This window comes from Sorex araneus, chromosome 1 (assembly GCF_027595985.1).
Source record: "Sorex araneus isolate mSorAra2 chromosome 1, mSorAra2.pri, whole genome shotgun sequence".
NCBI lineage: Eukaryota > Metazoa > Chordata > Mammalia > Eulipotyphla > Soricidae > Sorex > Sorex araneus.
Genome location: NC_073302.1, coordinates 420346323 through 420364158, shown reverse-complemented (window position 1 = coordinate 420364158; position 17836 = coordinate 420346323). Strand labels below are relative to the sequence as shown.

The 17836-nt window shown below is 38.0% G+C and overlaps 1 protein-coding gene across 1 annotated transcript in view; it reads left to right on the top strand.

The window, feature by feature from the left end:
- Positions 1 to 7943, top strand: part of AASS (aminoadipate-semialdehyde synthase) — a 52055-nt gene extending 44112 nt beyond the window's left edge. Inside the window, exons 19-23 of the mRNA XM_004602060.3 lie at positions 185 to 280; positions 2024 to 2139; positions 2882 to 2970; positions 3412 to 3588; positions 5320 to 7943. Of these exons, the coding sequence (XP_004602117.3) occupies positions 185 to 280; positions 2024 to 2139; positions 2882 to 2970; positions 3412 to 3588; positions 5320 to 5438 (597 nt within the window). The 3' untranslated portion in view covers positions 5439 to 7943. The remainder of the gene's footprint in view (positions 1 to 184; positions 281 to 2023; positions 2140 to 2881; positions 2971 to 3411; positions 3589 to 5319) is intronic.
- The last annotated feature ends 9893 nt before the right edge of the window (positions 7944 to 17836 follow it).

The following is a 17836-nucleotide window of genomic DNA, read 5'->3' as shown; positions in this document are numbered from 1 at the left end:
TTGTCACATACTTGATTTTGGTCTAAACTCCAAGGTAGTTACGATCTTCGGACTAACTTCCCTTTATACTTGTGTACAAGTAGTCTTTAGCCTAAAAAAATTTTGAAGACAGTACTTCAAAAGACCATCTACTATGTTCCCTTTGTCCAGAAAAATTTTACGAATTTAATAATTTTTGTTGCAGGGATATGCTAAAGTTTTGAATGGACTTATAAAACTGGGTCTTATAAACAGAGATGCATTTCCTGCCCTCCATCCTGGGGCCAAACAGCTTAGCTGGGTAAGTGACTTTATGCTGTCTGCTGTTTTTATTAAATAGTGTAGCCAGGTGTGAACTTTGGCTGGGGAAGCTAAAGAATCTATTTCGTGGCTTATTTTGTGCTTTCACTTCTACCACCAGATCACTCCTTGAACCTTGGGCAGAGATGAATGTGTTGCTCCAAGGAACTCTTTTTTTTGCTTTTTTTTGCTTTTTGGGTCACACCCACCAATGCACAGGGGTCACTCCTGGCTCATGCACTCAGGAATCACCCCTGGCGGTGCGCAGGGGACCATATGGGATGCTGGGATTTGTACCCGGGTCGGCCGAGTGCAAGGCAAACACCCTACCCACTGTGCTATCACTCCAGTCCCCCCACTCCAAGGAACTCTTGAGTTCCTCCTGCCTAACTCAAGAGTAGAAGTTCAGCTTAGACTGTATGAAACTGATAACCCAGTCATGTTTCTGGATCCCTTTTCTCCAGATCCCATCAGCTCCTTTATTTGGACTTTTGTAATCTTGACAGATTTGAGTGTCCAGTTTATGCTCAAACCTCTGTTGTGTTAAAATTCTAAGAGTCTCAAATTGGAAGGGACTTTGGAGGCTTGGAACTGAAAAGAAATTAATGCTTCCACAGCCAGGAGTTAACTTGTTACTACTTGATCATCCAACTTAAACTAATGTGTTCACATTCCAATAGAAATACCAGGAATTTGTCACAAGGAGAATGGAATCTATATTGTGAAACCTGATAACTCTCTCAAAGATTCATTAGTATTTTTGCTAGCCAAGTACTTTACATCCAGTCTTTTGTATCTGAGTGTTTCGTTTTACCTCATGCAATTTTATTTTTATTCAGGGCGAATAAAGACGTATAGAATTTTTTAAGGTTAGAGCATGTGGACGGAAGATTTCTTGCAGACATTTTTGGACGTGGTATTTATTGGGGACACTCTTGGGGATGCTTGAGAGATCATGGCCAGGAATTGAAATTCAGGCCTCTCACCTGCAAAGAATGTGCCCAATCCATTGAGCTAATACTCTGGTCCATTCTTTGTTTTTTTAACATAAAAATATATTGTAAGGATTATAAATATATTATGCTATGAGGGCCACATGGCCTCTATCAGAGCTGCTTGGCTCTGCCCTGAGTGATACATAAACAAACAAGCATAGCTGAGTTCCAACAAAAATTTAAAAACCAGATGATGAGGTGAATTTGGCCTGTAATCAGCTTGTTGTTTCCTAATATAGACTGCAAGTTTTCCCCTGGGATCTTGGGGGAAAAAATTCTTTAGAAAGTAGAAAAATCTATGACCGATGTTTAAGTGTTCTGCCTGTGAGACTTTATTTTCCGCAAGGTATTTCTCAATCTTAAACCTACAAAAGAACTCCGGTTGCTACTAGCAACCAGGCAATGAGCCCCTTTCACTTTATCCTGACAAAATGGAGTGCTGGAGGGTGAGGGAAATGGGTGAAAAAGTACTGGAGGAGATGCCCAAAGGCAGGAAATGTGATAGTAAATATATCATTGGTTTGATATTGAATTATTGTTATGATCCATTTTTATTGTTGCAACATCATTCTGGAATACTGTGTACTTCCTGTAAATATGTATATGCATGTCTTACAACTTAGTGTCATAATAATTTAGAATTTAATATTTGAGATGTATTTGGAGCCCCATGTCTAAATAGGATGATTTCCCAATTTATTTTCTATTGCACCGGGAGCTTAGACTTTTACCTTTATTTTTCTAACCAGAAAGAACTGCTATGCGACTTAGTTGGGATTTCCCCTTCCTCCAAGTATGAAGTGCTTAAAGAGGCTGTCCTGAAGAAGTTAGGGGGTGATAATACCCAGCTGGAGGCAACGGAACAGTAAGTAGTTCCCATTCAATTCAGAGCCAATAATGGACTTTAGTCAGGTGCCCAAGCTAGATCTACACATTTGACTTTCTCTTTCATTATTTGCTGCTCTGGTATTGCTTTGCTGTGGAGAATTTACTGTGTATTATGCCCATGGTGCGACAAAAATGTAAATAAAGTAGGAATTAAATGACAAAGAACTTGGGAAATATTTATTTTGAGACATACTACTCAGTTCCTAAGAAGACTCAGTTTTTGTTTCCCCATAGGAAATTCTCACAGTTTTCCTTCAATGGTTAAAAAATAATTAATTCCCATAGTTATTGTATGTTCTGTTGATATTCTTTTTTTTTTCTTTGTGGGTCACACCCGGCGATGCACAGGGGACCATATGGGATGCTGGGAATAGAACCAGGGTTGGCCGAGTGCAAGGCAAATGCCCTACCCACTGTGCTATCGCTCCAGCCCATCTGTTGATATTCTTACTTACAAAAATGATAACCTGTAAATTAATCTCATAAAAATAATCTCTGGCGTGTCAGTTGTGCTCCAGCACTGTTTGGAGGACTATGGGGATAGTTCTAAAGGTTTTAAAAAATTATTATTATTATTGCTAGTTTAAAGCTGATGAGGTCCCCATAATGTGGAATTGTTGTCCCATGGTTCTACCCTTCCAAGCTAAAATCTAAAGAGTGTTCTTTTTCTGAGTAGACATAAGATTTGTACTAATGCATCTATCTCTTGTGTTTCTCAGATTGGGTTTACTTGGGGATGAACAAGTCCCTCAGGCAGAGTCCATTGTGGATGCACTCTCCAAGTATTTGGCCACAAAGCTTTCCTATGGTAGGTCACGGGCTATTGACTAAATATCCCTTGAGAAGAATCAGAAGATAAAGTCAGCACAACTAGCTAATTGTATTGGGGGGGGCTGGAAACAAGAATGAGGGTGGGGAAATACGAAAATTAAAAAAGCAGTTGAGCTATTTTTCCAGAGGAAATACCAATATAACTATTAAATATGAGAATGAAGTTGAATAGTATTAAAAAAAGGAAAATTATTGATTTTACTTTTATTTTTAATGCCCTCTGAAAATGTCAGATGGAGAAATGTAATCAGTATTATAATTTCCATGAGTTTTTTCATGTAGTCCTGGGCTAAGGGCAGATATAAATAATCGCTTATCATGTCCATCTTTAATGGGACAGCAAAGAGGGCCAGGCACCTGAGACACCGTCCTGGAGTGGAAATAATTTCTGACATTGAAAATGTCTGTTTACTTCAAGGCCCTGGAGAGAAAGATATGATTGTGATGAGAGACAGCTTTGGTATCAGACATCCTTCCGGGCATTTAGAAAATAAAATTATTGATCTTGTGGTTTACGGAGATGTCAGAGGCTTCTCAGCCATGGCTAAAACTGTGGGGCTACCCACGGCCATGGCAGCCAAGATGCTACTGGATGGTAAGTTTTCCCTTGGAGGATTGTCTCTACATTTGTCTCTATATTATCTCTTAAATCAGTCAGTTTGGAGGCAACAGAGATTTCGATTGAGTTAGCACTCTTGAGTATTCACTAAAAGTGATCTATCAGGAGATTCAAGCCCTGCTTGACAAGGAGATCACCATGGGCTTTACACTTAGACCCGATCTCTGTCCAGTTCAGTCACAGGATCACTGAACCACAGGATCGAGTGAAGCTTAACTCAGTACCTAAAAGTTATAGTTCCCCTTTACAGTTCCCCTGTAAAGCAGGGGTTGCTAATCACCTTCACTTAATTTGCATGTGGCCAGCACTGGTTTCTCCCCAGCGCCACATGCCATCACCAAAGCAACACCAGGGGTGACCCCTTAACACAGAGCCAGGAGTAATCCCTGAGTACCACTGTGTGTTGTGTTGTCCCGAAACAATCAAACAATCATATAAAAGGACTCTCAGGGAATAGATTCCTTCTTTAGTGTTTTGTTCCTACTGGTGTTGGTAAAAGTGAAATAGAAGAGAAATTAATTTCCAAACATTAAAAAACAGAATATGTTTTATGAATCATATTTATGCTATTATCATATTCAATAAATATTTTGAACTAAATTAGCTACACTCTATTATCTTTTTTTTACCACTTTATTATTATTATTATTTTTTGCTTTTTGGGTCACACCCGGTGATGCACAGGGGTTACTCCTGGATCATGCACTCAAAAATTAACTTTTGGCAGTGCTCAGGGGATGATATGGGATGCTGGGAATTGAACCTGGGTTGGCTGCATGCAAGGCAAATGCCCTACCCACTGTGCTATCACTCCAGCCCCTTTACCACTTTCTTCTTAAAATGAGCTATACCTTTGATAGGATAAGCTCTAAATATAATACTCCGTTTGGCCCTGGGGTATTAATACCACAGAGGATAAAATATAAGAACATAGAAATGTGAAATAGTTAGAAAATAAACCTACAAAATATATCTACCCATAAAGCCAAGTAAAAGGGAATAATACCAGCTCTTTAGTTTCTGAGAAAATGATGGTCTTTTAAGAAAGTATTCCAATTTTCATTTCAAATTATAAGCCTATTTTGCCTATGCCCAAATAACGGAATTTACTTTTCTATGTATTTATTTTTGGTTTGGAGGCCTAAATTGAGGGGCCTAAATTTAGGAGCTACTTCCAGTTTTGTGCTTGGGAGATACCCCAGTGGAACTTCAGGGAACTTATGGTAGCAGGGATGGATCCTTGGTCTTCCACATACAAATACATGTATTTAGCCCTTTCCGATATCTCTTGAGCAGGACTGATTTTAAACCATTCTGTTTCTGTTGGGTCTTTCTCTCTCTCTCTCTCTCTCTCTCTCTCTCTCTCTTTAATAAAAAGTGTGATGAACAAATAAGACAGAACAACAAGGTTTAGTTTTCTTTTTCATACTGCCTATTATCCTCTGATTGTTTTGACAGTAGTTAATGCAAATAAGAGGATGCATTCTGACACAATCCCTAAGTCCAGTCATGTTTCCAAACAAATTTAAGCCTTTTTTTCCCCTGAAGTTTATATTAAGAAAGAGTAGGGGGTAGTTAAGCAATTTGAAAAATACCTAGACCCTCAGCAATTCATTTATTCTGTGTTTATTGTTAGATAGAATCTTTCTGAGAAAATTAAACTTTAACTGTAATTTAAAAATAGATTACCAATTTACTTTCTTCTAGGTGAAATTCAAGCTAAAGGCCTGATAGGGCCCTTTGCAAAGGAGATCTATGGACCAATATTGGAGAGAATTAAAGCAGAAGGCATTATATATAACACATACAGTACAATCAAGCAATAATTAAGATTTACATTTCATTTTTATCTTCCCAAACAACAATTCTGAATACTTGTGTCATAGCATACTTATTAAGTTCTGTTTAAGTGTATGAATCATGATACATTTTGATTAAATAAGTACAATGATGGTTCTGAGTATCTATTTTAATATGAAAAATGTTTGAAACAGAGATGCCCGTAATTGTCAAAGAACTTTTATAATAATAATTCTACCATATATTTTCATATACATAAAAATCATGCTGATTTTGCTATTTGTTAATTTATTATGCAAATTTTCATATAAGAATGTATTTTCCTATGATCAGATGAAATTTAAAATTTTTACTTACAAAAATTTTCTTCATGCAGCTATATTTTTGTAATTTTAAAATTGATTTCTTTAGATGCTTTTAGATATTTGCCTGCAAACCTTTGCTGTGATACATTTTAAGCTCTTTTGGTAAAATTGTGATCTGTTTGATAAATGTATTTCTATGGTTGTATAGAGTAAGTAAGACTAAATCACAATATAGGTGATAAGTTCATTAGGCATAGCTAAAGCACTAAACAAATCCATTTTTTTTTCCATAATAAAAACCCAAAAGAGTAGTAGTAATGGGGAACTTTGTCAGTATGATAAAGAACTATATGAAAATCCCATAACTGGCATCATATGTGATGATGAATTACTGAAATATTTCTCCCCAAGATTAGAAACAAGGCAAGGATGCCTTCTCTTTTCAGTTCTGTTCAAATTGTATTGGGGAGGCCCTCTTCAGGGCATTAAAAATAGTATAATCTATTTGTAGAAAATCCAAAGAAATGCTTTAAAATACTAGAATAGTTGAATTCAGAAAAATTATCGAATACAGAAAAATATATAGAAGTGTATTATTTATATATACCAGTAAATGAAACAGTGATTTGAAAAAAATAGTTAAATTTACAATAGCATGAAAAAATAATAAAATAGGAATAAAATTGAGCAGTCAAAAATCGTCTTCAGATTTAAGGTCAACTGATTTTTGGAAAAGGTGCTAAGAAGATTCAACAGGGCAAAATAGTCTTCCACTGAACAATGATGGAACAACTAAATATACACATGCAAGTGGACAAAGTTGCATCCCTACCTCAGACCACATATTAATTAACTCAAGAATGGACCAAAGTCCTAAATGTCATACTATGTACAAGTTTTAGAAGAAAATGTAAGCATAAAATTTTATGGCCTGCTGGTATTGGAATGATGCACGCATGAAACAGTATTTTAAATCATGGTGCCTAATAAAAAGAGAGAGGGGGTACAAAACATAAAAACATTCAATAAAATGAAATTTTATGATTTTGGATCAAGCACATAAACAAAGGGAAAAATATAAATTAGCATCATCAAGATTTAAAATTGTTGTACTTCTAAGGACAGCATTTAAAAATAAGTTGAAAGATAACAGATGGTGGAGACAAATTTTTGTAAATAATATGTGTTGATAAGGGAGGAATTTGTATTTAGATGATATAAAATGAGTTTAACTCAATAAAATGATAAATCCAGTACTCACTTCGGCAGCACATATACAATTGGAACAAAACAGAGAAAAAGAGAAACCCAATTTAAAAACGAATCAAGGGAAACTGAGTTAACAGTTTTTCAAAGATATGTAAAGTCAATCAGCACACAAAAAGACGTTTATCATCATTATCAGGGAATTGCAGATGAAATCCATAATGTGATGCTACTCCCTACCCTTCAGGATAGTTGAAATAAAAAAGTTAATCGCAAGGGCAGGAGAGGTAACTTAAAGGACTGAGTGTATGCTTTGCATACAGGAGGCCTGGGTTCAATTCCTAGCAGTGCATGGCTACAGTGCATGGCACTAAACCAGGTATGCCCCTCTCCCCCAAATCCATCCTCTCCTCTGCCCCCAATGTTGACAAGAATTGCTGGCAGTGTGAAGAAACTGCATTTATCATCAACAGTTGGGTGGACTGTAAAATGGTCAAGCTGCTTGAGAAGACGAACAGTTCCTTAAAAGGTTAAACATGACTCAGCAATTTATTATTAGGCATCTAACTGAGAGAAATGAAACACATGTTCCTATAAAAGTCTGTTCATTGAATGTTTATAGCAAGCATCATTCACATAGCTAAAAGTTAGAATAATTAAAATGCTTGTCAACTAATAATTGAATAAGTGGAATGTTTCCTTTCACACAATGGATTATTATTTGAAAACATAAAGGAAGCAAAGGACTGATGAATGCTGCAACGTGGATGAGCCTTGAAAAAGTTGTATTAAATGGAAGAAGCCAGACACAAAAGACCATGTATTGTGTTATTTCATTTATATGAAATACTCAGAATAGGAAAGTCTATATAGAAAGTATACTAGTATTTGTGAGGAACTATAAATGATTTTAAATTTCTTTGGGGGGGGGCAGTGTAAATGCTGTGGAATTCGTTGTGATTATGGTATTACAACTGTGAACATGTTAAACATCACTGAATTGAATACTTTGAATCTATGAATTGTATAAGATGTGAATTATATTTCAACTTGTAAAACTGAAAAATTACAAATAAATACATGTTTTATTTTCGCTCCTGAGAAATATAGGAAAAATGCATTTTTTCCTTTAGAGATATAAAACGAATAAATAATTGATTTTGGAATGCTGCCTACCACACAAAACTAATTCTGTCCTTGAAATAAGCAAGTATTTTGTGGCATGTGTATGACAAGACTTCAATGTCATCCAGGTCTTTCAATATCCCTTGACTTCTCCAGATAACGCCATTATTTGTGCTGTCTAGCTTTTTCTTGGTCAGACTTATTATACACTAGAAGTTTCTCCTCTGAGACATAGTGTTTGATTATGCACATTGCTAATTTTTTTCTCTCTACAGAATGAGAGTATCAGTAATTCACAGAACTGCTACATGGTTAATGAGAAAATGTAAGAGAAAAGCCTCACATTTAATAAACATTTTGAAAAGTTAAGATTCTTTTCTCCCTGGCAATAACAGTTCTCCTGAAGTTCATACTAAAGTTAAGGAGACTATAGCTTGAGTTTTTAAAGATTAAATTTTGAATACTTTTGGAAAACTCCTCAGAGATCTACACTGCTTTAAAAAGTCTAGAATATATTTTGTCTTTGATAATTTTACTTGTTGGACTACCCACGTGATGTTTCTGGGTCATTCTTGGCAATTGTTAGCCAAATGGGACAGCAATTCAATACTAGGGCCCAAGGAAGGAGAAGTCATTAGGTCCTGTGGTTGTGGGGACCAGCCAGGCCATCCCAACTGTGCTTGGGGATCTCTAGGGCCATACCGAGTTGTTTCTGGGCAAATCCCAGGGGCTGAAGATTAAATCATCATTGGCCACATGCATGGCATGCTCCATAACCACTATACTATCCCTTTGATCCCATAATGAGATTTTTGAAGAGATTGAACTGCGGGAAAGACCAGATAAATCATTTGGTAAGTTCTGATTTTACAGAAAAAAAATGAATCTGACAAGTTAGATGACTTGTACTTTCAGATTATAAGATTCAATATATGAAGTGTGGAAATACTTGATACGATTTGGTAAGAACTCTGATTTATAAAACCTCTCTTAAAGTACATTATCATGACCATCACTAGCTAATATAATGTGTTTTTGAGAATCTGGGAGAAGTAACACACTTAACACACTTATCTTTCTAAAAGTTGCTATAAAGCATATAATTCATTAGAACATTATACTCCACTCCCTGATGAAAAATGTTTAAGATAAATGTTCAAATTTCAAGTAATCAACTTAAGTCCATTGTTTCTATGTGAGTAGCTCCCCTTTAGAGAAGTATACACATCCCATGGTCAGTGAAGTAGCTAATCTTTTCTGTGGACGTTTTAGAAATTAGTTTCCTTTACAATGGCTTATATGTGTTGATGTTCACCATGGAACGATGTTTACCTGACCTGAACTCCATTCCAAGTGTCAACCAGAAAAGCTGTCTGACTCCCCCACAATAGTCACTCACAACTAATCAGATGGCGTCTGTTTTGCAATTTTGCTTCAGTCCTAAAACTCATTCCTAATTTTGGTCCACTAGCAAGGATTATAGCATTGAAGTCTACTTTGTAAGTTCATCAAAGTTCTATCCCTCTAGTTTGAGATATTGATATCATAAAATAGATTTGATGTGTCTTCCAGTTTTGTGTTTGTTGACCATATATACCACATCATTGGACAACAAATTCATAAACCCTGGGAATCCCACAACTAACCCAAAAGCCTGATGAGATTGAATTGTACGGCTCTCATCTTTGTTTGATTGAAGATGATTCTGGACTCTTGCCAGGCACGAGCAAAGCAGTAGCCAGCACTTGACTTCAATAATCTGAGTTCATTTCTTCTGAGCCAGGTTCTTGGTGAAGTTGGCACAGGGTGAAACAAGCTCCTGTATTTGATCAGCAAACCTGATGACTCCAATAAAGAGAAAGATGCTTGCCTTATTAGAAAACTATTGATAAAAGGACTTTTCCCTAAGTTGAAAGAAATATTTAGAAAGAGGTAGAAATCAAATAGTTGGTAGAGAAGAGAAACTGGAATCAGTGCAATAGTACATACAAAAGGACAAGAGAAAAGATGAGGAAATATCAACTCTCAAAGGGATAACTTGTTAAAATGCTTTAAGCAGTTTGATTCACGTAACATTCATATTCAATTTTTCATAGCTTAAATTTTATATTGGTTGGAACTATGTAAGTAGTTTTGTATATGACATAATTCATAAAGGTAAGAGGTCCTTTTCAGCTTCTCAGTCTTCTGCCCATAGCTTAAATGATACTGTTCTTTAGAGATCTTTCTGGCCTCTGTATCCTTTCTCTATATGCTTTTCCTCTGGGTACACGTGGCCTTATGGTTTTGATGGTGTTGACCTTTCAATCTTTAGGGAATTCCCAACTTTATCATGTGAGCTTCAGAATATGCATGCACACATCTACTTAATCTCTTTTAAAAAATCTCCCAGCATTTGTAGATGAAGTGGATTTTAGAGTTATTTAACTGGTGATTCTGAGGCTAGGTTAGGAATTTCACTCCAAGTCAGTTATTTCTTCTCAGAGTACTTCTTGGGAAATGGCACCTACTTACTTCCTTGCTACTCAGGATACAGTTGAGAGCTTCCCTTCTGCCACTCACATTTTCAACCAAATTTCAACGAGATTTCTTTTGCTTCTCTACTAATTCCCCTAACTCCAGTCTAATTGCTCAACCTAGGTCTACAATTAGCTTGTTTCGGCTATTCTCAACTTTTACATAGATCATTCCAGCATCCTGTTCTTTTTTTCCAAGGACACCTGGAGTGTTCGGGGCTCCCATCTCTGTATGGGGAGTGGTGCTGATTCCTCACAATACTTAGGGGGTCTTGTAGTGTGGGGATCAAATCCTGCTGCCTGCATGCAGAGTACAAACTCAGCCCATCCTGTTCTCTTTCTGGCCCAATTACAATTTCCCTTTTTTAGGGGCGTGGGGGGCTGGAGTGATAGCACAGTGGTAGGGCGTTCACCTTTCACGCGGCCAACCCATGTTCGATTCCTCCACCCCTCTCAGAGAGCCCAGCAAGCTACCAAAAGTATCGCGCCTGCACATAGAGCCTGGCAAGTTACCCGTGGCGTATTAGATATGCCAAAAACAGTAATAACAAGTCTCACATTGAGAGATGTTACTGGTGCCCACTCATCAATCGATGAGCAATGGGATGAGAGTGACAGTGACAGGGGTATGGGGAGAGGGAATAGGTATTTGTACTGAGGGCTTATTCCTCACTTTGTGCTTAGAGATCATTCCTTTTGGGCCTTGGGAGACCATATGCAGTACTGGGAATCGAACCAGAGCTGATCCTCTGCAAGAGAATCACTGCAATCCATTAACTATATGTCTGGCCCTACAATATCCATTTACTTGGCCTACCTGTCTGCAGAATTATGTGACTTTATTTTCCTCCTTAAAATCTTTCTGGAGTCTTCCTATTTCTTCCAAGATTAAGCTCACACCCCTTAGTGGAAACTCTAGGACCCTGCAGAAATGTCTTTTTTTTTCTGATGCTGTTTTTGTTTTCCTTACACTTTTGTCTTCCTGGACATGTACCTGATTATCCTCTTGCCATCACTCAGGTTGAAGCTAACAAAAAAAATTCTTCAGGAAATTCCCAATCTGGGTTACTTATTTCTAGAAGAATCAGGAATCTCTACTCTGCCCCCAGCACCCCCCTCTCTCCATGATACAAACCCTCTGTGGGCTCCCTGACTGGGATTTTGAAAAGGTATGGAACTTTGTAGCTGTCACCAGAAAGGGATTACCTGGTAAGAGTCAGTGAACCTCTGAGAGGAACAGTCCATGATGTCCGGGGCTGTGTCGCATACCTGCTCCATTCACATCCTCCTGGCCTCACCTTGTTTTTCTACCTCCCGCCTGAGTGCTTTCTCTTGCAACATGCTCCCTTCCTTTTCTCCTCCTGCCCAACATGCTCCTCGTTTCTCAGCATGCTCCTCTTCCCATGATCACAGTCACTCACAAGTGCCAGAGATAAGGATCTCCCTTCCTCTCTCTTGAGCCAGTGTTTCATGAAAGTTGGAATGCCTAGATTCTTTGTGGGGAGGGGGTTGTTTTGATTTGGGTTCACACCTGACAGTGTTCAGGGCTCACTTCCGAATCTGTACCCAGGAATTATTCTTAGCAGTGCTCAGTGGACTATATGGTATGCTGGAGATCGGACCTAGATCTCCCAAGTGCAAGGCAAATACCCTACCTGCGTATTTCATAAGTGTGTGTGTGTGTGTGTGTGTGTGTGTATACTATTGCTCTGCCCACCCCCATATCATTTCACATGCAAAATGTACCCCATGAGCTACCTTCCTGACCCTGCAATTTTTTAAACTTTTGAATATAAGAACTCTTGTTTCTGTTGTTGGAAAGCAAATCATCCCCAAATATTCTGGATTAAGCCAACAGGTGTTTATTTTGTTCATGCATATGTAGTCCTGGCATGGCTGCCAGAGAACAGCTTGTTTCTGCTCCACACAATGTCACCTGGGGTATTCTGAGGGTATGCAAGCCAGGGAATCCACTTCGGGAGGGCTGCTTCCCATGCTTGGCAGGTTGGTTCTAGCTGTCAGCTGGAAGCTCAGTGGGGCCACTCGCCCATGCCTCAAAGTATGTTTGATTTGTCCCACCCCCCACCCCCGCCCCATGGCAATGGTGTGGTGCTATTTTCAGTGTGAACATCCCAAGAGAGTCAGGCAGACACTGTATTGCCTTTCATGACAGCCTCAAAGGCACATGTACGGGCCAGAGTACTAGTATAGTGATAAGGCACTTCCTTGCATGTGGCCTACTAAGGTTTGATCCTTGCCATCACAGATGGTCCTAAACTCCTCTAGGAGAGCCAGGAGTAAGTCAGAAAAAGCACAGCTGGCTATGGTCCTGAAACAACAGCAGCAGCAAAATCCACATGGCATCAATTTTATGGACGTTCCAAACACAAGCCAAGCCAAGAGAAGAAAACCACTGGAGAAGTCCTCTTGACTATAGAATGAGTTCAATCACATGCAGGATGAAATGGTTGTTTTTGTCTCTTTCAATAAAAAGAGTGTCTGTTCCAGGAAGTTACCCTAGAAAAAGAGTAATATACTGGTGGCAGTCTGTGAATGCACAGAAATGACTGGCTATTATCTCTTATTGATTAGATCTCATTCATTAGATCTTTCTCTAGATGGTTCTTTGAATTAAAAAAATAAACAACTGGGTCACAGCTAGATGTGCTCAGGGTTTACTCCTGGCTCTTGGTTTTGAGATCACTCCTGGTGGTGCTCAGGACATCAAACACGGTGTTGGGGATCAAACCTAGGTCAGCTATGTGCAAGGTAAATGCCCTACCCACTGTACTCTCACTCTGGCCCCTATTTTTTTTAATCCCTCTATTTGTAGAGTTGGATCTATTATAGAAAGAAAAGGTGGAATACTTTTCATTTGCTCTTTGAAAAAGTTTAAGAAATGCAATTTTTAATGCAGATGTTACCAAAGAATATTTTTATTAGAAACTGTAACACTATACATTGAATACATAGCTTCATTAAACAGGTCAGCAGCAAGGAAAAATGACTTCCAGTTCATTTTTGTGTATCTAATTCAGAATGGAGCGGGATAATAGGCAACTGAGCCATGTGGTGAATGATCTAAAGCTGTAAGGGAAAGAATTGCAAATTAGCGTATTCTGGAAGTTTTACAAAGGTCAGGCTGTCTCTCTTGTGGTCTGCTTAGAATGTGTCACAGTGGATAGGGAATTGGGAGGTTATTGTTGTGTATGTAATGAGATGTTTCAATCTGACACCCACACTTTCTCTTATTCCCACTTCCAAATTTTTTCTTTAAATGATTACCAAAAATGGTGTTAACTATAATTTAATGCCAAGGACATCTAGATTCTTAAACTGATATAGTGTGTTTTATTTATATGCCTTAGCATTGAATGCCACCTATCCAATATATATATAATATTGTGCTAATGAGGAGACTTGTAATGTGTTAGAATATTTTTTGCAATTAGCAAGTAAAGAGATGACACTCAATCATGGCTTATAATGAAAGTACATTTTGTTTATTTTGAAATATATTTTTCACTCTTCTCCATGTTAAATTGACTTCACTAAATGTTAATATTTCTGATTGTTTTATTTTTAAGTCGAATTATTGCAAAAATTTCAGTAATTTGCTTATAAAGAAGTCTCCCCCCACTGAGTTTTAAATAGAAAAGTGCTTACATGTAGACAAATAATGCAGCTTCAACAAACAGGTATGAAAATGAAATGTTTTTGTATAGAATGCATGCATTGGAAATTTATGGTTATTTTATATTAAGCATCAACTGATGGGAATTAAGGATCATCAAACTGGAAATATGATAGGTTTTTAGTTTTGGTGAATTTAACTAAAAAGGGGATTATGTTTATCCTCAGTATCCTCTTGAAATTGTAAAACTGAAGCCAGATAGCTTGCTCTGAGGGCTGAACGATAGGATTTGCCTGCAGGAAGCCCAGGTTTTATCCCTGGCATTTCATGGTTCCCTGAGTACCACCTGGAGCAACCTCTGGAAAATGAGCTGCAAATAGTCTCTGAGCATCACTGTGAATGATGAAACCAGAAAAAACAAAAAAAATTCTAAAATCTTTATATGACTTATAATGAGCTAAATATTTCCTAGAACATTCTTTTAACTGGGCAAAATTTACAAATGTGCTATAGATCAAACATGAAGGCCACTCAATACCTCTTTTGCAAACTACAATACCCAAAAGGAGAGAGAACAAAAGAAAATGCCCTGCTGAAGAGGCAGGGTGGGGTGGTGGGGGATAGGGTGGGAGGGATACTGTGATCATTGGTGAAGGTGAATGGGCACTGGTGGTGGGATGGGTAAATGATCACTGTATGGGTGAAATGCAAACACAAAAATTCATAAGTTTGTAACTGTACATCACAGTGATTCGCTAATGAAATTTTTTAAAAAATTACAAATGTGCAAAAGAATAAATTTAAATAGAATAGACTGATTTTGTCAAACTTAATATTTATTTGGAGGAACATTACCTAGAGGGCCAGCGTTCCTACTAAGGAGTATTTCTATCCTGAGTTAAAATTCATTTATTTATTATTATATCATTCATTTATTCACCTAAAAGGTATTGAATGTCTTCAATGTGCCAGATATTTTCAGGTGTGGAAATACAGAAGTTAACAAGAGTCAAATTCCCTCTCCACACAAAGTTTATGCACCAAAAGAGGAGAAAACAACAAGCAGGTATAAGACATCCAGAGACAGATGCCATGGAGGAAATGTGGATAAGGAGACAAGATGTTTAGGGGATGAGGGTCTCGGGAGAGAGGCTGACTTTCCGCTGGTACCTGAGGCAGCTTACATCTATTTTGATAATCGCAGAGAAATACTGTGAACGACTCTCTGGGGAGAAGGGGATGCCATTTCAGACATGCTGCTTTGAGGAACATACCTGAGAAGAGGCTGAACCCAAGGGCAGACACAGGACTCTAATACCTTGCAAGTAGGAGAATAAACTGCACAATTCTTGTGGAAAGTCAAAGAGCATTAACGCACTTCAAAAATGTTCATTTAGTTTGCTCCCCAAACGACACTTAGAGGAATTGGTGTTATGGAAGAATCTTAAGTATGGTTCAAGTTTTTTTTTCCTTTTAAATGTAAGGGAATGTTGAGTGCAGTGTTGCGATAAGACAAATTTGCAACGATCCTGCTAAGCTAACCTTGTGGTAATGCTCGAAGACCTGGGTCTCCTCACCTGGGTATTGTCGCCTTCTTGAGCAGTATGATTGTAAAGGGGATTGTCCTGCACACTGGGAAATGCTCTATTTGAGGCTTTTAGTCAATGGATAACACAGTGTTTTCCATAGTCGAAAGTGTCCTACCATTGCCAGATCACCTTCGGGAAATATGTAGTCCCTGGGTGAAAACCACTCAACTAGATATAAAAGTACTTTACTCCCACAATGACCGGATTACAAATTATGTGCAATAAAGATGCTTAACAACTAAGCAAGGAGAATAAGAAGTAGTGTATGGGGCTGGAGCAATAGCACAGCAGGTAGGGTGTTCGCCTTGTACGGGGCCGACCCAGGTTTGATTCCCAGCATCCCATATGGTCCCCTGAGCACTGTAGTAATTCCTGAGTGCATGAGCCAGGAGTAACCCCTGTGAATCACCAGATGTGACCCCCCAAAAAAGTGTGAGGATTAGACAATAAAGTGATGTGTAGATAAGAATTGAAAATAATAAGAGATAAAGGATGAAATAAAGAACATAATTTTGATGATTATCGTTCTATCACTATCATCCCGTTGATCCCAGTAACATCTCATTCATTCATCTTAGCCCTGAGATTTTAGCAGCCTCTCTTTACTCTTCCTTCCCAATAGTGCCGCATTGGAGGCTCTTCAGGGTCAGGAGAATGAGACCCATCATTGTTACTGTATTTGGAATATGAATATGCCATGGGGAATTGCCAGTCTCTCCCATGTGGGCAGGAAAATTCTTGGTAGCTTGTCATGTTTTCCAAGAGGGAGATCTAGGCTATAAGATATCATTTACGGGAGCTTGGTTTATAGTCTCTGGATGTTGGCTGTTGCAAGTACAAATATTTGGGTAAGTTACTAATTTACCTGTTTCATTTTTGTGACTCCCCTGAGTAGTGCTCAGGAGAACAAGGAGTTCTCAGACATTCAGAGCTGGCAGGCAGTTCAATGCAGGAGCCTGTGGATAAGATGTTACTTGGGTCCTGTAGTGCTGGGAATTATCTGAGGTATCCCAGCATGCTTGGAGGCCTCTAGGGCAACATGTGGCAACAATGAGACGGTTGGGAGGATTTTCTCCAAGTCAGCACCTGGCACTGCTTGAGGGACCACGTAGTGATGGATGCTAATCCTGGGTCATGTACATGCCATGCATGCACCCTAACCACTGCATTATCTCTGATTTCATTTCTCCTCACTTCTCTCATAATGGATTATTATCTAAGAATAAGGAGGTCAAGAAATAAGGAAAGGTTGTTATGCTGACCGTAACTGTATATCTTAAAGGAGTTTCAGGATATAATTACTAGAATTTATCTAGAGTAGATTTTATTATCATTTGTGTTCTTTTCTCTCAAAAGAGAACTGGCAAGGTAATTCATCCATAAATAACTATGAAGAAAATTTTCCTCATATCCCATAAATATAATTTGTTCCTGGAAAAAAGGCTAATGCAAAAATAGACAAAATAAGGAAGGTGGCAATTATGTGGTCTGGCTCATATCATCTTATGATTAACTTATGGTTTATGGGGAGAAAAGTTGAAAAGTCAGAGTGTGGGATGATGTTAGAAAAGGAACCAAGGTATCCACACTAATTGCGTGACCTTCCTTCCCAGTAAATTTTTTTAAAAATCACATTTAATTAATTATAACTTATTGTATTTTTAAATCCTGTTTACCAACAATTTGTGATTTGTGATTTGTAACATTCTGCCACTTGGACTTTTCTCTAGTTTATATCTCTTCAAGAATATTGCTTTAAAAGAAAACCTAAAAATGTAATTAATTTTCATCCTATTTTAGTGATTTGATGAGATGAAATGAAATTCAATGAAATCAAATTTCCGGTATTTCTTGGAGAAACTGGAGAGGCTCTCAGATTTGCTGTAGGGTTGTGGTTCTCAAACTACAGTATATATTAGATTGCTAAAACCTCAGAGTTTTGGGTGCAAGATGGGAAGATAGGGATTGCATTTCTAATAGATTGCCAGGTTTTGCTGCTATACTGGCTGGGTAGCAGTATTCTGATTTTAACAAAACTTACCTTACCAC